Here is a 22,163-nt window from a genome sequence, read left to right on the forward strand (position 1 = left end):
ACTTTCAAACCTATCTTAAGTTTCCGTGCCAGTAAATAAAAAAGTGTAATTTTCATTTAAAGTGGCATAATTTATTTGTCTGCTTCGGGCAGCACAACTTTCTTCTTAAAGAGTGAACATACGGCGCTATCGCTAAAAGAAGCTACTGCAACTGCTACATGAGAAGGAATTTTCAACATGGAAGCCAAGCGAGGGGTCGGCGCCTCTGGCTTTCCTGGAGTCGGTTTCCCTCAAATTCCACCTGGCTTGGAGGCACTTTATTCAGCGTGCCTACAAATATATAGCGATCAGCCTAATCCCTTACAGGTCGCAGCAGTCTTAAAGTACTGGTATGTTCAACTCCCGCATGCGTTCGTTACACAAGAGCACCTTTTGTGTTTTTGGTTGCGCGCTGCGCTTGCATATTGCGTGCAGGCTTTAGCGGGCGGTGCTATTGGTATTTTTGAATATTGGGGGCCTACTAGGGGGGGAATGTATATTCTAAGCGCCACATGTTAAGGCGGTACTCGTGTTTCAGGCTGGGTGGTCCAGACCCGCTCGACTACATCAGCATGTACGCCAATCAAGGGGATGAAAGCAAAGATATTTCTCCTCACTGGCACTACGTCAGCTTTGGATTGTCGGACCTTCACGGAGATGGCAGGGTTCACGAGTATGTACAGCCACTCTTACCTGTGTCGCGGACTCTCGTCAGGAGCTGGTGATGTCGCAGGATTTCCAGCACAGACACTCCTAGCGGCTTCGGTTTCGAGCTGACATTCCGGCTGCGCAAGGAACCCGACGAGACAGGGCCGCCGACTTGGCCGGCGGCCGTAATGCAGGGTCTGGCCAAGTACGTCTTCCAGTCCGGAAACGTACTGTGCGATGGCGATCACGTCTCCTGGCACTGCCCACTGGACAACAGCGAGTCGCGGATCGAGCACATGCTAATGATGGAGGACCCGCAGCTAGGGACGGTGGCTACACCTTTTGGACCTGTCAGCTTTATTCAAGTAAGTGCCCGTAGCGTGATAGTAGCGAGGCGCTCTACTAAAGCATTCTCGTTGCGCCACAGATTGTTGGCGTTTGCGCGGAGGAGCTGAAGGCGGCCCAGCAGTGGAACGGTCGCAGCTTTGTGGCACTCATGCAACGCGTACCGGGCGCAGGCGGTCCTTGGCTCGTCACGAACATGCGCCGAGGAGAGACGGTTTTCGAACTGGACCCCAGTATCCAGGTGCCCCTCCCCCCTCTTGGACTGCATGCCCACTGCCTGGGGCAGGCACCGAAAGACAACCTTTGCAGGACGCAGTAGACCAGGGGATCGAAAACGAAGGGTCGGACCTGAGTGGCGTCAGTGCCAAGCTCTGCTGGTCAGAGGAGTTCCCCCCTGTTGTGCAGACTGCCAAGGAATCCGGGAGCAACACTTCTGTCGACACGCCCAGCATATCGCATTACGAATCCGAGGAAATCAAGCGGACACTCAAAAAAGGACTGCTGGGCAGTCAACCAAGCAGTGAAACAGAGTGAGTAACTCCCATAAAACTGCCTGCCGAGGCTGCAAGGTAGCTCTAATGCAGCATTCTTTCAAAGGGATAATGGCCTGGAAACACAAGAGTTGGCTCAAACCCGAGCTTTGGATGCAGTTCACCTGCAGCTCAATTTGGAAGCTGGACTGCTCTTTCCATTAGTTCTGAGGTAACTAACTGGTGGGCAAAGGTTGGAGCATGTAACACTATTTCACAATGACATTGAACCTATTTCAGGGGAAGATTAAAACATGGCCGTCATTTTACATTCAAGAGCTCGGTTGACAGTGCTGCAGTGACACTAGTCGTTCCAAGTGTTATTGGTGCCTTTGCAAATGCAGAACAGCCATATGCAATGCAGGGCTCTTGGTTGCAGGTAAGAAATGTCAGTCTTTCTATGCTTATTTGTGTGAATGAACTACCTCATTATGCAGATTCTGCTCACAGAAGACCTCATTTCGGAGATGACTGTAAGCATGGAAGAGTTATGCACTGCTGAAGGCGTAAGTTCAAACATCAGGCGTTTGAAGACTTATTTTTAACATTGCTGTTTTTTTTTCCCCAGCTCACACTGCCGAAAACATACACGTGGCCCCACCGAAAGATGGCTATCACACTTTTGCCTGAAGAGCTGTGACCGAACTGATTTATTTATGATGTGCATCAACTGTGTGACCTTCAGCTGGAAAATCCATCCTACTGGGAAGTGCCTTCATGACCATGTAGAAAATGTGTGAACTGTATAGACTCCTAGCATGATGTGCTGTGCTCTCAAGTGTGTTCGCAATTGGTGTATATGTTAGCTTTTACACTAAACTGCATTTGTAGCATCAAGTAACCACAATGCAATGGTTTTTGTGTTGTGGTTCTTGTAATGTGCCTTTATGCTCATATGCTAGTATGTGTTCATCACATACTGGTATGTGTTCATCAGTTATGTACAGTTGCTTGCATGATACTACAATTGAAAACTGCATGTTTTGACAAAGATTTCAACTTCACTTGCCTTACACTACCAGGAATGTCACAATTCTATTTTAAAGGCATCCTGTTTGAAAACATATCTAGAATGCTCGCGTGGACTTTTAACAAAATGCACACAATGTTACCTTCTCTGTTTACTAATGTCAAGTGGCAGGTTTCTCTACCACACCTTTTGTAGATTCAATGTCTTTATTAAATAAAATGTAGAGGCACATGACTTTCAATGTACAGATGTACAAACATGAGTGTTGGGCTCTTGTGTGATAATGCCACTAGACCTGTAATGGCATTCACGGTGACCTTGAGCGGAAAGAGTGGTGCACACACCACGGCAACGGCTTGGAACTTCACAACCTTTTTTGTCTGGAGGAGCCAGGTGATGAGGCCCGACCTCGCTTGAGTCCAATGCAAACCTTGAGGCCCTGCTGTTTCTTGGGTGCTGCTGCATCCCTGTCCGAAGTAAATGACAAAAGTTTCTCTCACAAATGAACTTTACAAAAGATGAAGCATAATTGCTGTGTCTAGAGAAAGAATCAAATTTAAATCATACACTGTTTTACAACCATAGAAAATGTTCTTTGGAGGCTGATACAGAACTAGAACTTTCAGAGCTATTTACTATGCTTTAAAGGGCCCATATACTACCTCCGATAATTTTTCAAGCATTTCAAGCAAACACGTGCATTGTGTGCAGAATGCCGTTGCGATTAACAATTTCACACGTGGCAGCGCGATGAGCCACCGGCGCACCACAAATTCCAAAAAACAACTCCTTTCCGGGCCTCCGCGTGATGCGCCGTGCCAGATTTCTAACGCGCCAAGTCAAGTATGCTGCGGCTGGTCGAGCAAGAACCTACGACTTCCGGTCAGGCTGCAAGAAGCTGTCCGCGCTGCTTGTTGTTCGTAGTGTTGCCCGTGCGCATGTAACATGTGCGGAGAATGGTATGTCCCTGTATGGGTCCATCGCATTGGTAATCCTTTGAAGGCGTGCGCACAACGTAGGTTCCTTACCGTTACGGCAGCCACGGTTCGCCAACAAGCACGCAACTTACAGAGTCAACAGCCAGAGTCTCAGAAACCAGAAGTAGATTGTGTTTCAAGCAGCGTGTCAGCGATGACGTATGCCTTTTGAGCATTGGGGGGGGGGGGGGGGGGAAGAGGGCAAAGCGACGTGGGGGAGAATACCAGCAGAGGGAAGTGCAGGAGAGAGTGAAAGGTGTGGTCCTCACGGTTTGAATAATCAAACGCGTCAAACTCCGCTATTACTGCTCCGTTTCGAAAAAATCTTGCAGCTCCGTGTTCGTCGTACACCCATGTACAATTTCCCCACCACAGCTAAATTTCGACATCTGAGTGGTTTACTTTAAAGAACTTCTAAACCACCCAGAAGTCAAAATTTAGTTTTGGCTTCTCTCTTCTCCTCATGCAGTGAAAAGAGAGTGGGAAGCGGACAAACTGGTTTTGTGGGTACCGTGTGACGTCACAGCAAACACCGAGGAGATGAGGGTTTCCAAAAGGCATGGAGAGAAGAGTTAGCCTCTTTAAATTCAAGGGGTGCTGCCACATTTGGAATTGCTCATCACGGTGTTCTAAACTATGAGAGAGTTTACTTGAAATATTAAATTATTGGAGGTGGTTTGGGGCCCTTTAACATTTTGCATTCTAACGGTTTCCCATAAATAAATTTAAATTATGCACTTTTTCCTGATACTGCCTGCATTATTATATCTTCTGTCTCTCCCCTCAATCACTAGAATGACCACTTATCCTGAGCACTGCTTTACAATACTGCCACACCTTTACAAAACTAGTGGAATGTGTGTGGTCACTCATTTTTCATTTATCTGTCCTCAGGTGCTGCCTGTTCTATTTTTGTCACTTCTGCTGCATTCAACATTGAGCTTGCGCAAAACATTGCATACATACTCGAAGATTTGATTCCAGAAATTTTAGTCCATTATTGTAGTCAGGGTAATTACTTGTGAGCAGAAACATTAAGAAACAAGCTTACTGTAGCATGATTTCCAGAACATGTGCTATTCATCTTTGTGAAGCCTTTTAGTTTCTGACAGTTTTACATAAAGAAACACTAAATTTCTATAACGTGATTTTTCAAGCCTCCTCCCGCCCCCCCCCCCTCAAAAAAAAATGGTTGAGTGCAGTTCTTTAATAATTTAATCACTAATATAATTTTTTTTGCCTTAATATACCATGAAAGCCTAAAGTTTTCTGAAGAAATTTTCTACCTAGGGTAGAGGAGCAGAGAGTGTGCCAAATTAAGTGCAAAAATGGATGCAATGATACAACACATAGTGATGATTACAAATTAACACAGATCAAGTGTGTTGCTGAGCTTGGGAATTACAAAACAGAATATTATCAACATAAATACTGTGACAATGGGTATGTTAGCTGGAAACTAATAAATTTCAACTCTTTTCGAAAAAATTTTTCCATTACCTTAGGGATGTAACAAATAATATGGCCATGCACAGGCATGCTTCCGTCAAGACTTGCAGATTGTTCTCGGGAATATTTCTTCATGCTTGCTCCAGTGAAGTTAAAAATGGTGACCCAAATGAGCCGATAGCCTAGAGCTTTCTTTCCAAGAATAATAGTCCATACACAAAAATACATAGGTCAGGTCAAAGAGGCTTGCCAGCCATTTTTCTGCTGGCATTAAGCGAGGCGTGTAATACTGCTGCTGGCTCTTGTAACTTATGTGTTGGGCCCTGCTGCAATGTCCGAGGCTGATTGCCAAGTGTGACTGTGACCAAGGTAGCTCCACGATTGACTAAGGTCTGTGCTTGTGTCATTATTTGCTCCTTTTGGCACAGCAACAAGGAGCACTCCCTTGTTTTTGTGCCATTTCACATGTGTCAAAGATGCATGTTTTGGATTACCTTGTGCCTAGCTGCAGAAGCAAGCTGTTGTGTTGCAGCAAGCACATGAGCATTCTGGTTTCTGTGACGCACCTACACCACAAAACTTTTTCTGGTCAATGAAGACTGTTGTCATATTCTTAACCTTTGCAGCCCACATATAAAGCTGTCTGCACTTTCCACACGCTCCCTTTATGTATAAACCCATGCCTTTTCCTTTTCTAGCATTTGTAGAGTTCCGATTGTCGAGGGGTGGATGCGGCCCTCAGTCTTTTGAAGCAGCTCAGGGTGCAGAAATAATGCTGTTTGGAAGCAGCTTTGGAGTGGTAAAAGGGTACTTTTGGAGCATGAAAGGGTGTGCTTGGGAGCAATACAAGTTATTTTTGGAGCATATTTCAAAGTTCAGATATCACTGTTAATTCAATTTTTTTCTATTTTTGGGAAGCACGAGGTTCCAGTGGTTTTTAATAAATATTCAATGCTGATGAAGCAACCATGCTGACCAATATAAGTTTTTGTATGTTTTCTATGGTGAAATAACCCACTTGGAGCAATGCCACATTATCGATTACAAAAACGAATTCTGGCTATTGAGTGTCTGTGCTGAAAGGTTATAAAACACGAAATTCTTTAAAGAATAAAGAAACATGAGCAATTCAAGCTACTAAACTCCCACCGACTACACCAACGTCCGCCAGTGCCTATTCTGAGTGACGGTATGCTTCACCGCACGGTGCTAAAGCATTGCTATAAAGCAGACTTTCAAAATGTGCTACGGTGTGGGAGTGGCGGAGGCTTTGTTGATGCATTTTCAGACACGAAATTTGAATAAAAAGTTGAAACTCATAAGAGTTTCAGTGTCCGAAACTTCAAATGTTGTCATACATTGGCTCTATAAGGCTTGTGGCGGTCTCATGAATGTGCCGAATATTCAAGCATGTGTGTGCAAGCGTTGTGACGAAGCAGCTAAGGCAGAGATGAAACGAGGCAGCAATCTCTGTTGCACGTAATGCGCATGTAATAACATCACTCCTGCATGAGAATTGAAACTTGAGCAAGTTGACAATAGTTATAGCGCAAAAACAGAACGACAACAAAGAGTTCTCGCGCTATAACTATCGTCATGTCATACCAACTAGCCCAAACTGCCACACCTTTGAGCAAGTTGGTACTAATTTATCTTGATTTTAGCAGCGCACTGGGAAACAAAGACTAAGAAGACAAGAATGTGCACAAAACGGGCGCTGACTCGCAACTGGTGATAAAAAACTGAACAGAAAACTGATAATCTTTGTAATTAACATGTGCAAGTGGCACTTAGGTATTGAAATTCCGCATCGCTTAGCGTGATAAAAGGTACACTGATACATTTTTCTCTTTCGGATGTGGAATGCTTCGATGACCACTCTTGCTATCTGCTGTTTATGACGTGACCGGTTAGTATCGGTGAAGAATAGAGTGCAACTGCATTGTTTACAATGCGGTGGCAAGTGAAAATAGTTTGGTGTCTGATAGTGATCGTTCATTCTCTCTCAGACGAATATTGACGCATCTTCCGCTCTGTCCACTGTATGATATTCCACACAATAATAGGACTTTTCTTAATAAAAAAATTCAGTTGCGAGTCAGCACCCGTGTTGTGCACATTCTTTTCCTTTAAGTCGTCATTTTCCAGTGCGCTGTTAAATCAAGATGAACATCACCTATTGTGCGAGGCATGCTGTTGATGGCCCTAAAGGAAAGGCCCCACCTGTTCATAGTCGGCCGAAAATTCGTCGGGGGAGGCTGCGTCGTTTGAGTAGCAACACGAATTTTTTTTCAATCAATCTCAATTTTCTTTGACAATACATAAGCAATTATTATAAACTAGCTGGATCGTTAGCCTACATTGGCTAGTTTGACCATAAGGGCGCGGTTACTTGAGCTAACGTGCAGGCTATCTCGGCAGACATCAGAAAACTGCCCGCTTACTTCGCGTTGAGTTTACCTATGATAACTGCGTTGCTCTATGGAGCCTAGCTTCAGGGTTCAAAAGATTTATTCGAAAGCATTGCAGGGTTTTTGCACATGTGTTGTCTCCCATGTAGTTTCTCTTTTTCGTCTATTTTGCTTCCTTGTAGCGCGCAAAAAGTTGACACTAAAGTTCATAGCGGCTAGCCCTACTTCGTACAATTTAAAACTTGTTCCAACGGCATTCAATGCTTCGTCCTTGTGGCGAGGCTGCTTGTTTTCGCGCCGTCCCCAACGTCAGGTGATGATAGGAGCTTGCTTGGGCTCGCCACGTTGGGATGACGGCACATCAAGACACCAAAGATGACGTGGAAGCAGTTTCGGTGCAATAATGCGTTTGGAAGCAGAATGGCACAATTAGCACGGCACTACCACCCCCGATTGTTGTGTGATGTAGGCTTTTAGCTTTCGAATCAGCCGTCTTTTATGGCAGTTCAATTCACAATTTTCTAGAAGGGAGGAGAGGCCACTGTCACAATATGACCTATGTTGAGTCGACCTCGAAGCATGCCATGCTGTAAAGCCCGATGAACAATACGGGAGTAAATTTCTAGTTCAGCAATCGCAGAGGGTGTGTGTGTGTAGCATAGCTCAATGAAAAGATAGCAAGTCAATGCTGGCAACGGATTGTTGACCGAAGAAATACTTGTAATAACGATGTAGATAAATATTTGAAATTGAAGGCAAAGTTATCAATAAAAGTGTATGATATTAACTATGAAACATCCTGTAATTAGCAGTGCAAATCTTTGAAACCACAAGCATGAAGATAACATGAGAACTAGTCCCTGTGTTGGTACCAGAGCTACAAAAAGGACCTAGACAATTGATTAACCAAAAATATCATCAAGTAGTACTGGTGACAAGCAGCAAGACGATGCCAACTCATACGTTGTGACCTACCGAATAAGCATTATGGTGCTGTGCTATGCCAGTCATAGTACGTGCAATAATCAGGCTCACACAATAGGCTATTCACAAGCCCTGCTCCAATGCAAAGTATAAATCAATTAGACAAAAGTTGATGGTGCACAGTGATGTCATGAGGAGTAAAACGAAATGTGATGCTTCTTGAGGGAAGGATGGTTATAAAGCTGCATGCACAGAGAAGTATGACACATATCTAAATATAAGCGTTCTACCATAGAGTATTGATAAAATGTACCTCAAGGGACCAGAAAAACATGCTCTGATTAACAGGAGTCCTAATTACTGGGAAAGAGGGCCAGCACTATTGTCACACGCCCTCCTTTACACTGTTAGATATGTAAATGGACATAAATCTATTAGCTTATCTGTCTTTTGGTTATAGGACAGGTTCAATGGCTATGAGATTGACGCACTTGTGCATAGGTATTCGGAAACTTGAGCTGCTGGTATTATTCGATAGTCTGGCTGGCAGGGCCACTTCTGACCGACTATTAGTGATGAGCGTTGCTTATGATATTTTAATTTCGTTTTAAATTAAGACTGCATGCTCATCTGAGTATTCAGATCCAATGGTCATTTTCTGTTATTTGACGTATCAGAGGTCAAGAAAGTAATGTCAGTGTCTGAGAACCTTTGCAGGGCACCCACAATACTCCGGTTGACGCAAAACGAGAACTCTTGTTCATCACACCTCTTGCTCTGTTCTTAGCTGCTCTCAACCTGGTTTTGGCTGCTTATGCCAGAAATGCTTTTTTTTTTTTTTTTATTCAGGAGGGACACGCTCAAAGCACCCACATCGTTTCATTTTTCACTGCTCGCAAGTCCCCCTACTTGAAAACAGACTGCCCAGCGTCACCAGAGCTTGAGTACACTAACTTGAGAGCACATAGTCTGAGACGCTGCTCTGCTGTGGGGCGATAGTTTCTTATGGTATTTAGGCGGGTGTTTTGAACTGATGCAAATTTTTTTTTTCTAATTCCAATATGGCATTACCAGACACAAAGCGACAAATTACTGTAAAAAAGTCGCAAACAAAACTGTCATTGTCAGGGGCCCTTAATCTAAGGCTGGAGCCAGTTCAGCATCTAGAATTGTTTCACCCACCTAGACAGATCTCTGCCGAAGATGCTTACACTCAAGAAATCTTTACAGCAGTGGTTTTCAAATGGAGGTCCGCGTAACCCATCCTTGGGTGGAAAAAAAACTTTAAAATTTATTTTGGAGGCATGCTGTATCCTGTGACAGCAGCCCCTTCTGAATTTTTGGTATACTTCAATGCATAGCATTCTTTCATTGCTGCGGAGCTGATTTATTGCCTTCTTCGTAACATGACTGTTGCGGTGTTTTTGCACTTCTCTGACATATGCACGTATTATTTTTCCAGGCTTGCATATTTGTTGAGCAAACACACCTAGAAACAGGTTGAATGTGGCTACTGACTGCAAAACTTATTTTTAAGTTAATGAGATTGAATCGGCATAGTTTGACTGTTCTTTGCCAGGGAGAAAAAAAAAGGCACATACTTCACACTGCATGTTAAGTTGCCTTAACAACTGAGCTGACCAGGAGACTATCAGATGGCAGTGCAAAGGCAAAGTGACAACTCGAAGCACATGGATAATGAATACAGCATATGAGAACGTGACAGACTTTGCAGAGTTCATGGCTTTATGATGGCCGGGATATGTACAAGCCTGAAGTCTGGTAGCACATTGGAAACACCAAACTGCCACATTCCGAGATTCTTGTGAGCTGGCTTTACAGAGACATTTTCTGTAGTTATTTACAGTTACGCTGCACAGAACAGAGTAGCACTCACTTGTGCATCTTATTTAGTAGGAATTAAATAATGCTAACAAGCCCACTGTGCGAAGAAATTTGAAGGATCAATTCCAATAATATTGTGCATTGACCAAAGCAGCACTTACACTCCACCTGGCTGAGGCCGACTGCGCCGAGTTCCTGGCTTGATAACCGGTCGTGGTTTGTACAAGTCGGAAGACTGGTAGCACTTCGAGGACACCGATTCTGACCTGCAGATTATACAAGAGCAATTACGTAGATGCTAGCCAAGACAGGCACTTTTTCACCTCACCTAGCTCGTGGTTCGCTGCCACTTGGTCGCTGTGTAGGCCTCCGTGATCGATCATTAACTGATGTGTCTGAAAGCTGGTCAGTCTCATCACATGACATCGCTGGTGCCGTATCCTCGGGAGCATCCTCCCGAGAAATCTTGCGATATTCTGTTCTTGATGAAGACCGTTCATCATGATGTTTTTCCTTCCTGTACTTTGCAAGCTCACTGAAGTTTATGATTCCTGCTGGTCGCTTGCCTGCCGTAAAAATTGATGAGAACTCTTCTGAAACATACTTGGGGTTAATTTTACGGGTCCGCCTAAGCCCCATCTTTGGTTTAGCCATTGCTTCAGAAACATCTGTGGGTGGAGAGTTTGAAAGTCCCTTGGCACTGTTGCTGCTCTCATAAGGTTCTGGGCAGTGGGGCTGGGACTCCTTTGCCGATTGAGGCACTTCACGCTGTTCTATAGCCTGCAAATGTACCAACAAAAATTTAGTTTGCTTTCTTCAGTGATCAACATGGAGCAAAAATGCCCATACCTTTTCTATAGGTGGTGCTGTTGGCACAACTCCATCACTTGTACAATGCTCAGTTTCAGATCTGCTCATGCGGTCATCATCCTCATTACTGCTGCTTGTAATTTTTTTAACTGCAAATTCAAAGTCGGCATATCAATTAACTACACTAAAACTCACCTCTAGGCACTCACTTTCTTTTAGTGGTATCTTCTTTTTCTCCCTAGATGCAGCACTGTCATCCTCATCTGCCGAAGACACACTGATGCAGTCATCATAGGAAGACAGATCGCTGGTATGTACTGAACTGACTGTCACCTCGGACCAGGCACCATCTGAATCATGACCATCTGAAGCATCTCGCCTCGGTCGCTTCTTCTTTGGCGAATGCGTTTCAGTAGCAGTCTAAAAAGTTAAGAAACACAGTTACTTGTATTTTTTTATATCACAATGAAGGAATAACATACCTTTCTTCTGGCTGTTTCGTGTCTGTCTTCCACTGTGGGAAATTCCTGCTCAAGTGATGCTGCATAGCTAGAGCTCCTTGCTTGCTCACCATTCTCAAGCAGCACTCTGTCAGCTAGTTTCTCTGTGTCAGTACTCACCAGCTGCAAGTCAGTTCCACTGATACCCAACTGCTTGTCATTAACATAAGAAAACCTCAAGATCTCAGCTTCCTTCGCTTCAACTAGCTGCAATGGACCGTGGGAACTTTCATCATTAACTGTTAATGAGATTTCCCGAGAAAATGCACCAGGCATGCTCTCACAAATTTTTGCTCCTGTCTGGTCTGCAAAGCAAGAAACATTTTCTTCTGAATTTTCTTGCAAAACATCTGTTGGTATTTCCAAGGAAGCATCATGACGAACATCTGCGTGGTCTTGCTGTGATGAACCTGAAGCACTGGCATTCATCTCAGCAAATGATGCATCATCAACAGTTTGGAATAAAGAGCGAGATACAGTTTGCAAAACGTTTTTAGATGACATCTTTTGTGAAGTTTCACCATCTTTGCCATTCGATGAACTTTGCTTACTGTGAGCTTGCTTTTTTTTCCTTTCATGGCTTCTCTCTTTCTGAGAACTTTCACCATGTTTCTCAGATGACTTACTTGACTTGTTCTGCCTGGAAGAATCTCTTGTGGAAGAGCGGTCTTTGTCTTTTCTACTCTCACCATGTGACCTGCGACCGTCGGAATGATCCCTGGACTTGTCTTCTCGAGAATGCCTGTCATTGTGTCCTTTTCTGTCATCATGGCGCTGGCTACTGCTGTAATGACGATGTTTATCATCTGGCCGCTTTTGCTCATTCTTAATGTCACTCTCCTTTGATCTACTAGATTGACTTGAGTACAATTTGCTCCGCTCACCTCGCTCATCCTTTGTTGCATCTGTCCCATTGTTTTGGGTTTTCTCTCGTGAAGATCCTTTGTTTTGAGATATGCTGCACTTGTCTCGTTCTTTCACTACATCTTTGCTTTCCTTACTGTCACATTTATTAGACTTCTGAATTTTCGATTTGCTTGGATTAGAGGTATTTTTTGATGTAGAACACTTTGAATGCAAATCTGATCTTCCAGAATGTGAACTGGATTCTTTGCCCTTCACAGAATCCATTTTCTTTTCTTTTTTGTCTTTGCCCACGGTCTTGACCTTTGTCATGCCAGCTACTACACCAGTATCCTTACTGTCAAATTTATTACCGATGGCTTCTTTCTTCAATGGGTCAGATTTTATGTTGTTTAATGACGAGGGTAGCTCAACATCTTTCGTGACATGTCTGTCATTTGCACTTCCACCCTGGCTGATTGCTTGCATGTCTGACTCCAGACTGTCTACTGGCCTAGGAGCAGACAGCTCAGATGTCTCAATTGGAGCATTATCAACAGGTTCGGCTGAAGTGTCACACAATTCGTAACTTTCAGCTGTCTCAGCTGGTAGCTCCACAGGAACGTCTTGAGTATGCTCATTGCTCTCCGTCACAATCATTAGCTGATGTTCAGATGACGAGTCCATTAAGCCATCAGGCATCAAGGCTTCTGTGTATGCTTTGGGGGAGCAGCTGCTAGGGACGTCCTGTGTTGTCTCATCTAAAGGAGAACAACAATTACACCAGCTTTTACTGCTTCAACAAAGCAGTGAGCATTTTCACACCTAAGGTTCTGTTCCAGTGCAACAACTGCTCACTGACCTAAGCAAGAGCAATCTACAGGCTCTCAGTCACAGGGAAGCATCACATGATTGCAGTGCCACACATATATAAATATGTATGCAGAAAAACAAATTTTGATACAGCTGCTGCATTGTGGATCACATTCACCTCCATTAAAGATTGTCTATTTTATATTTGCAAATTAATAATTACTATCTCCAAGGAACACAACCAAGCTTCTAGCAAACATTGCTACAGTCAATAAGAACAGTGTCACAATGTGCCCAATTTTTTTTTTTTTGTCCCGAAGACCACCTACAGTACCTCAGATCAGAAATTCTAGACACAGGGTTCGTACAGGTTTCCAAAGCGAAAATTCAAGGATATTCAAGGACTTTCCAGGACCTGTCACGGGTTTTTCAAGGACCAAAAGCGGCACGCATTGTTAAATTTTTCGTTCTGAATTTTTCAAAATTTACTCATTTTTATAGCGCTCATATAGTACATGCATACATCAATTATAACAAACATGTCTAGTCTGCACTCTAGTTCCCTTTAGCTTCACTGCTCGCACAGTAGGAAAGGAGCCACCACCAAAGAGCATAATGAGTATCTCACTTTGTTTGTTTGTGGTTTGACGCAGTAAAACTTTATTCCCCGTGCCATTTTGGAAAACTAAACCATATCAACTCACGCCGAATTGCTGTTTCGGAAATGGAGAGCTGGTCAGGTAGATGCCGATCCATACCTGCCAAGTTCAAGGATTCTGAACCTGGGAGATTTCCGCTGATATTTATTTTTCCCTTTCTTTTTTTAGCACCAAAAGAAAAACATTGCGAAAAAAAAAGGGGGGGGAGTAAACATTGGCATTGCGCGGTCTCATACCGACTTGGAGTGGCTAAACACCCAAGGGTAGGGTTTCCCAACTACACTAACAAGAGCGAGTCTCAAAAGGGAGCGAGCATACTACTTGTATCTCTAAAAATTTCCAACATTAAAACAACTAGCAAAATCTATTTCTGTCAAAAGAACTTGGGTATGTTTTCCTGAAACACGTGCAAACAGACGCAGTCGGTTGCTGAGAAAGCGTGAATCGAAGCTTTGCTTAAAGCCGACTAAAGACTTAACATCCAAGTATACCCAATGTACTCAGATCGGCAGGAACAACGTTACTTATTTTTTTTACTTATTCATCTTTATCGTTACTTATTCTTTTTACTTATTCATCTTTATCGTCTCTTCCGCTGCGCTAGCCGCTTCATCAACCGTGTTTTCGCACGTGGCGGTTGCAGAAACCGGTAGATTTGTTTTCAATTCACCTGCGCTGGCTGTGCATGTACTTTCAAAACCTTGTCGTTTTTTGCAATATATGATCGCATCTATTGCGATTTTGTCCACTGCGTTTGTGGAACGCAACGTCGCTTCAACTGGTAGAGCGTTGAACGTGTGTGCACTTTCGGAGTTCGGTAACGTCGTCACCACACTTGCTCGTGTCAAGAGCGACCATGGTATCGTTCACAGGTGCTGTGGCAAACAATAACCACAGTTGTGACAGTGCGTGCGCTGGCCGCGTGTGTCCTTCCGAAGCTTCGAGCATGCTGCTCTCGGCCTTCATTGCATGGTTTCGGCCCTCAAGTTTACAGGACTTGCCGCCATGAGGAAAAGAGCTCGCAACATCCGAATTTTGGCCTAATGAACACAGCGGAACTTGGCTGGGAAATTTCACGAATTCCTATATTTGCCGGCATCACATCATTGAGATTCTACTGTATGTTTCGATGAACACCTTTTAAAATCATTCACAATAAAATGCGAAGGGTTCGCGAAAAGCCTGGATTAAATTGGGCTGCATTTTTGTCAATGCAGCCAGATTACTTACAGAAATTTCAATTTCTGGGAAATTTTCCTAGCAACCGTACGAACATACGAACTGGTCGAAATCCGGGAGACTTGGCAGGTATGCCGATCTACCACATAAAGCAGGCCGCAATGTTGATTGGGAGTGCCCAAAAAATTCACGGATTTTCAAGGATGGGAAAAAATTCCAGGACTTTCAAGGGCCTTGAAAATGCATTTTTCAAATTGAAGGGTTTTCAAGGACCAGTACGCACCCTGTAGACATAGCTCGTTCTTAATTAGGCCTCCTCACCTGTCTTAAAGTCAACACAGAATGCCTGCTATCGGCCATTGAGCAGTTGCACATGAACTGTAACCTTCATACATGCATAATTTTTAATTACCTCCCCATTTAAGCCAACGGTTTTACAAGTCTGGGATGGTCATCAGCAGAACACCATAAGCTACAATAACAGTACCTTAAGCAGCATTTGCACATGCTTGTCACAATATTACCATTACATTTTTATACTAAGCCATTATCAAACTTAACTAAGCATGCCAGGAAAATGCTTATTTGCAATATCCAATGTTGATGGCAGCACTGTAAGAGGCAACTTGTGCATTCACTTCAGAGGCAACGCTAAAGTAGCACTGTAGATATCTTGATGATATCACCAGTTCAGTTATTTTGATGATGCCTAGTGATTGTACTTTAATGGAATGATGCTTAATGCCTATTACTCCCTATGTCAATGTGCTCTGCTGATCGACCACATACACATAAGGTAGTCAACCAAGCACATGCTTAGTTAACCCCCCTGCCATTCCTCTTTATTTCTCTTGCATAAAAAGCAACCTCACTGTAATGTTGGCAACTTATGTCAGAGTAACTTTTCCTGCCCTGATAATGTCCAAGACAGCAATGCTTCTCTATGCTGGACATGGAAAGTATGCCCGTGCACTGGACTCTTATGATTTAGAAGTTCTGAAGTTGCATGTAGCGTGCTTGACTGCTATGCTGCAGAAACAGTGCCAGTTCAACAGCAGAGTGTGCTTTATTGCATAAATGCTATCTAAGACACCAATTAAAATGCTCCAAAGACCAGAAAATTTAATTGAAGATGTTTTATTTCATGTATCAAACAAGTTCTTTGCTTCCACTTAAAAAGAAAAGTATGAACACAGGTCTTTTCATGATCACGTAGCACGGTATATTTTTAATCAACAACTTAACATTTGTAAATCTTTATAACAGAATGACACTTCTAAAAAACATCTCCCAAACAAATTTTGCATTTTAGAACTAAAATACACACACAGGTGCTTAAAGGATATTTTAAGGTGACAACAATTGCATAATTACCATCTTTACTCGCATAATTTGTGCACTTTTTTTCACGATTTTGGGGCTCTTAGAAGGGGGTGCGCAAAGTAGGCAGAGATTTGGGGAACGCATACAAAATAATGTGCAATAGTCCTAACATGTGACAATATATAATTTTTAAAAAGTTAATAACTTGGAGCACAAATGAAGTGCCCCTGTTTATTTAAAAGAATTAGCTCGTACTTAAACCAGTCAGATCCAGTCAAGCGCAGTCTTGTAGGAATCACTGATCCAGAGGCCCTACTGAGAATCATTGTCGCGGCCGCCCTCACCGCCCTGCCAAAGCGCATCCCCCTCGGTTTTGTTGAGCGTGTTCGAATGTCCCATTTTCTTGAAGCTCTTCTCGGTAATGCTGGGAGAAGCTGGGTCCCAAGACAGAGCAATACCGGAGGACCTAAGCGTTCGCACATAACTGAAAAGACCTTCAACGGGCAGGAAACTTGTATTAGCAAGCGCAGACTTTCCCGCTTTCTCCCGCACTGATCGTGCCAATCGTCACATGCAGAAGCACTCTATGCTGAAGTGCTTGACAGTGGCACGATTCCCGTTTTCTTCGGCAAATTTTACAGCAGCGAGCTTGAATTTTGTCGTATATATAATTACTGTAGCCCGTCGCAAGAAAACAGTCCAAATGCAACGGGCAAATGGCAAAACCTATACTTCCAAAGTTGATGATGATTGATTGATATGTGGGGTTTAACGTCCCAAAACCACTATATGATTATGAGAGACGCCGTAGTGGAGGGCTCCGGAAATTTAGACCACCTGGGGTTCTTTAACGTGCACCCAAATCTGAGCACACGGGCCTACTATACTTCCAAAGTTAACCAAGCATACGTTGCAGTGCAGACGTAGAGAACGAGAGGAACAGTTGGCGCGACAGGCCCTCACACGCCTCCGGTGCCAAAAGTTATTCGAGCCCTGACGCAAGCAGATACACCCATGGTGGTAGAGATGGAGAAATAGAGGAGAAAAACCATGAAGGAAAGAAAAGAGAGAAAACGCTCGAGCGGTTTTGGCGACCCGTCAGGTTAGACTCGTGAACAGGTTTGGGTACGAAATTCTAGTAGCACTAGTTCGGGGGAAGTCCTCGGAAAAAGGGACTTCACACTCGCAGCTCATTTGACTGCACTCGCCTGATCGGCGGGGAGCACCGGGGCGCGCCCATCTACATAATCTAAAGATCTTAAGTTTTCGTCCGCGTGCCGGCGAGCTGGCTCGGGCGGGTCAAGGAGCGCAAAATATGCAAGTAAATATTTTTTTCCTATAAAGCTGACAATATATTATGGGTGTGCAAATTATGCGAGGGTGCAAATTATGCAAGTAAGTACAGTATTTGTTTACATTATTGCACTTTGCCCTTGAAATACCATGCACATTAAATTACACACTTTCAATATTCAGCATTAAAACTACCTCAAATCATTCATTTAGCTCACTACTTGTCAAGGCACTGGACAATATAAGGGTTCAGTGCACTTGCAAGTCTTTCCAGCAGCAATAAAGCATTCCTGTCATTGAATATATTTTCACTGTCACTCTTATTTTTCCTATAACAAAAATGAAAAATTTTTTTTATTGTGTGTGTGTGTGTGTGTGTGTGTGTGTGTGTGTGTGTGTGTGTGTGTGTGTGTGTGTGTGTGTGTATTCCTTCTATACATGTTTGCATTGTGCACCGTTGCTAGACAATATTGAGATCTAAAATGACATTCATTACCGCTATGACAGTCGATGCAGTAAGATATTATCATAGCCAAGAGAAGGATACATTATGAAATTGTGTATATTTTCAATGTGCAGACTGTGTCATCCCCAAAATTAGCTACAGCAGTACGCATGGTGTTCATGTGATGTCACTTCTGCCGTTGTCGCCCTCTTCCGCCATGCCCGGGTACCTCCCTGGGTACCTATGGCAGTTCGCGTGCTGCCGCGCGGTTCGTTGAGGGCTCGTCATCTGTTGCTCTGTACGATGTTGAAAGGGAAGCATTGTGGTTTTTTGTTGTCATACTTTAACGAGCTCATCGGATCAGGAAGGCCTCGTTTGTGCACTCATACAAGACCATAAAATCAAGATGTGCGACACGTATACCAGCCACCGCGTACACCGGCTGCCCGCCACAACCTACGAGGGCCCAGTATCCCGTTTTCACAACAAACAATACAAATTACATGGCGCAAGAACAAGTGAAAGCCCAAAGTCACTCGAGCCGCAATTTTAACAGTGGATGAGCGAAGCGCAGCAGCTCCCTTAAAAAACGAGTCATGCAGAGCTAGGCAAGTTTACAAGAGATATAATATTAATATATTGCTGCGGCCCATGCCACCGAAGTAGCAGCCCCCCCCCCCCTCCAAGTATTTTAAACAGTGCTGATGTTGAGCCTCTTTGATTGAAATATGTGGAAACAGCCGAGGAAAATATTATGCGAGGCCGATAGAGACTGCACGTGGTGCGTGCCGCGGTAATGCCAGTCATCGCTTTTTTTTCCGCGCATGTTTTGACATCTTTTTCACCTTGTATTTTACTTTTTTTCGTACACTAATGTACAGTGGAGTCCCTGAAAATGATGGAGACCGTGTTAGAGAATGAATTGACCAATTTTTAAAATTCTGACCCTCGAACCGATCGGCTATACTTACCGATCGGCTAAACTCGAACCGATCGGCTATACTTACCGATCGGCTAAACTCGAACCGATCGGCTATACTTACCCGGAATGAAGTTGCACCTGAAGACGCAAACAATCACCGAGTTTCTTCAAGTAGTTTTTTTGTTAATCCGCGCCAGCCAAACACGCCGGTACATTTCGGAAAATCACAATGTGCGTTCTCAATTTTAGGTAATAACTTTCGGTGAAGAAACACCCCGAAGCTCTGCTCCCTCTTTGGGGACTACTAAATCAACTTGCCTCACTAGCAGCCCTCAAACTTGCATCGTGAGGCAAAACTTAACGGGCGAAAGCACGAGGAGACAACACGGCAGCGGTAGGCGATGGAGCCGGTAGGTACCCGGGCATGTCGGTGACGCATTTCGGAAGTGATGAAGGGGCGCTGCGTGACGCACGTGTACACTATGTACAGAAAAAGATGAAGCTGCTAGCATAAGAAGTTGTTATAAGCCATCATTGAAAATCATGCGAGCACAATCTACACTTTATGTACACATGTAATATCACGATGTGATGATTGTAGGTTATCACACGATCGACTCGAATCAACCATGGCTTCCCACAACATCAAGCATGTGTGCTGCTGGTGCCCCAAAAGTTGCCGCAACATAGCAACCAAATTTTTTTGTCAGATATGAGGCAGTGCTAAAAAAGTGCCACACGACACAACAAAAATTTTTTCTAAAATCCTGCAGTGGAAGCTCTCATAGCGCCTACCTGCAATAATGCTTGCCTCGACTTCTTGGAAACATGGACTTGTTGGGAATTGTCCATGAAGAGAGAAAGTAGTTTTGCTCGGCTAATGTAAATGCTTGTTTAATTGACAAACGAAAAATCGCTGTTCCCAACAAAGGTAACATATCAAGATGAGTACGGATTATCGGATCTCCAATAAAATTTGCTGGGACTTTGAGGCTTCTCAATAAAACCAGCAACACACACATGTTGAGCAATATTTGTGTGAAAAAATTACCCATTTAAAATTCACAGGGCTGGTGGAAAACACAGCTTTTTCTTCACTTTATGCCAACATGCTATTGTGCCCCCAGTAAACTGGCAGAGACTTAGCCCCACTTTCAGGGTAAAATTTCCACTACAAAATTTTTCTTAAATCCTTTTTGTGGAAAAACACTGAGTGTTGTTAGGCTGTATGAAAAACGGCCTACTTCTCCGGCTTAGGCTGTATGAAAAACGGCCTACTTCTCCGGCAGTGCTGTTTTCTGGCATCAGGGTATTCCCACATGCATGCACTAAAATTTAGCTATGAGGAAATGACTGCCATTAGCCCAATGCACAGTGCTCACGACATGACACCTATGCGCAACAGCTTTAGTGTGTACTCATGCCAAGACACTTCTGTTGCTTGCGCAAAATGAATTCCCAGATTATATATATATATATCTTCCGAGCCACTCGGCTTTCACAACCACACCATACAATAGCAAACATGCATTGCTGTTAGCACAACGGGGCGGTTAGTAGTCGAAAGCATCGTCAAATACCTATGCTGAATTCAGACTTTGGCGGCAGTGGTGGTAAGGCCGGCGTTTGAGGCGGCGGAGGCTGGTTGATGAAGTCTTTCTGGGCAGCCGGCTGCTGCTGGGCCGACAAATCCTTCTCCGAACTCAACCCAAGATACTGACGCACGCCGTCCTCCACCTCGGGTGTGAACACGTGGTATATCTTTGGATTTACTATCTGGTCGACCAGATGGTCCATGCCAGCTGACAGCATGCCCGATCTGTGAAGCAGGTACACCGTTATCAAAGTAGACGCGAAGCGAGAAACTAAAGACGTCATTACTCACTCGTTTATTTCCCGGCGCATTATGTCTCGAACATGGTTTTTGTTCATGTCAGGAGTCCATGTTTGCGTTGACAGGAACTTCGTAATGTAGCCCTCGATTCTTTGCTTCAGGTTCAAATAAGCAGGCTGCAATAGACACAAGCGACGGAGTTGCATTGGCATGTTAGTTATTTTCATCATGCTAGGCTACATTTCTCAAAGGTGGCTTACCTTCGTGTCGACATCGCCGAGGCAGTCCCGCCTTAATTTGTCAAAAAGGCCACGGGATTTCAAGTGGCTTACAATGCTTGCTGTTAAATTGGGGTCGCCTGGCGGCAGTTCTTTCACGCTCGAACTAGAAGCCATCCTTGCGCTCAACTACAAAGTATCCAAGTATACGCATCAAGTTCAGCAAAACATCTTGACTACGCATTCCAAACGTCTAGCTACGAACCATTCATGTAAGGAGATGCGAAATGAGAAAAATAGTTCATACATTCCCAAACATCTAACGCTACGCACACTGAACGTACCGAATGGATGGATTGATATGGCTGTACCACAGAACACCTACTTAAAGGGGTGTAGGTAGGTGTTCTGCAAGGAGGTTATACTATATAGTCTATATAACCTCCTTGGTGTTCTGTGGCTGTACCGCTGTACCCTTTAGATCGGGCGGCGGCTAACGCCACCTAGCCGTTATACTTAGGGAGCCAACAACTAGATTCATCGTTTTTCCCCCTTTAAATAGTGAAGTTGAGGACTGGCACTTTGCAGTGAAAGATTTAATTTTCACTCGTGCCTTAATTTCAGCCACCAATCAGATAACCTCCCTCTAGTTAAGTCTACCCGCTTAAAGTCTATTTTGCCCTCCCTGTTCCTAAACCCCAGTCCTTTGCAAAACTCTGCGCCATCATCCTGAACTATAGGGTGAAACCCTTTACAGAGAGAGAGAGAGAGATTAATGAAAGAGGAAGAGACAAAAAGGACGCTATTTTCTGCCTCCCATCGCGGGGGCACGGCTCAGCGCCTTTAGGGATCGGGGAAGGGGAAGTAAAGATGATAGGAAGAAGAGAGGAAGGAAAGAAAAAGTGAATGTCATGGCAAGAGAACGTCTTGTCAGTACAGTCAGTAGTGCGAGTGAAAAGAGTCCGTCTATAAGGCGGCGAGGTCCGCGCAAGCACAGAACTCGAGGAAGGCTCGAAGGGCTTTCGTCTTCGAGCGCGCGGGAAAAAGTATGTCTTCCATTGTTTCGGCAGGTAGTCCAAGCAGACGATAGCGGCTTATCAGTGCGCAACGCTCAGTGGCCAGGTCAGGGCAGGAGCAAACAATATGCTGCAGCGTTTCGTCATCACCGCACCTTCGGCACGCTGGCGATGAAGAGCGACCCGCGGAATACATGCGTGCCGCAGGCCAGACGCTGCCAGTACGCAGG

At 44.1% G+C, this 22,163-nt stretch overlaps 2 protein-coding genes across 3 annotated transcripts; one reads left to right on the forward strand and one right to left on the reverse strand.

Moving 5' to 3' along the window:
- The first annotated feature begins 114 nt into the window (after positions 1 to 114).
- Positions 115 to 2,706, forward strand: Su(fu) (suppressor of fused domain protein). The gene is made up of 9 exons (XM_037426769.2): positions 115 to 329; positions 518 to 652; positions 713 to 992; positions 1,055 to 1,213; positions 1,282 to 1,502; positions 1,570 to 1,674; positions 1,743 to 1,881; positions 1,940 to 2,008; positions 2,071 to 2,706. Exons 1-9 carry the CDS (start codon positions 178 to 180, stop codon positions 2,140 to 2,142), a joined length of 1,332 nt encoding a protein of 443 aa, XP_037282666.1. The 5' UTR covers positions 115 to 177; the 3' UTR covers positions 2,143 to 2,706.
- Positions 2,660 to 21,396, reverse strand: LOC119175793 (uncharacterized). 2 transcript variants are annotated; one of them, XM_037426768.2, is made up of 10 exons: positions 21,262 to 21,396; positions 20,960 to 21,106; positions 20,751 to 20,875; positions 20,446 to 20,684; positions 11,371 to 12,992; positions 11,098 to 11,308; positions 10,928 to 11,037; positions 10,407 to 10,858; positions 10,240 to 10,344; positions 2,660 to 2,939 (listed from the first exon to the last, which is right to left on the reverse strand). In XM_037426768.2, exons 2-10 carry the CDS (start codon positions 21,092 to 21,094, stop codon positions 2,837 to 2,839), a joined length of 3,102 nt encoding a protein of 1,033 aa, XP_037282665.2. In that variant the 5' UTR covers positions 21,095 to 21,106; positions 21,262 to 21,396; the 3' UTR covers positions 2,660 to 2,836. The 2 variants fall into 2 exon arrangements, with proteins under 2 accessions (XP_037282665.2, XP_037282663.2); XM_037426766.2 differs by having other exon boundaries at positions 21,183 to 21,321.
- Positions 21,397 to 22,163: the final 767 nt, after the last annotated feature.

This window comes from Rhipicephalus microplus, chromosome X (assembly GCF_043290135.1).
Source record: "Rhipicephalus microplus isolate Deutch F79 chromosome X, USDA_Rmic, whole genome shotgun sequence".
Lineage (NCBI taxonomy): Eukaryota > Metazoa > Arthropoda > Arachnida > Ixodida > Ixodidae > Rhipicephalus > Rhipicephalus microplus.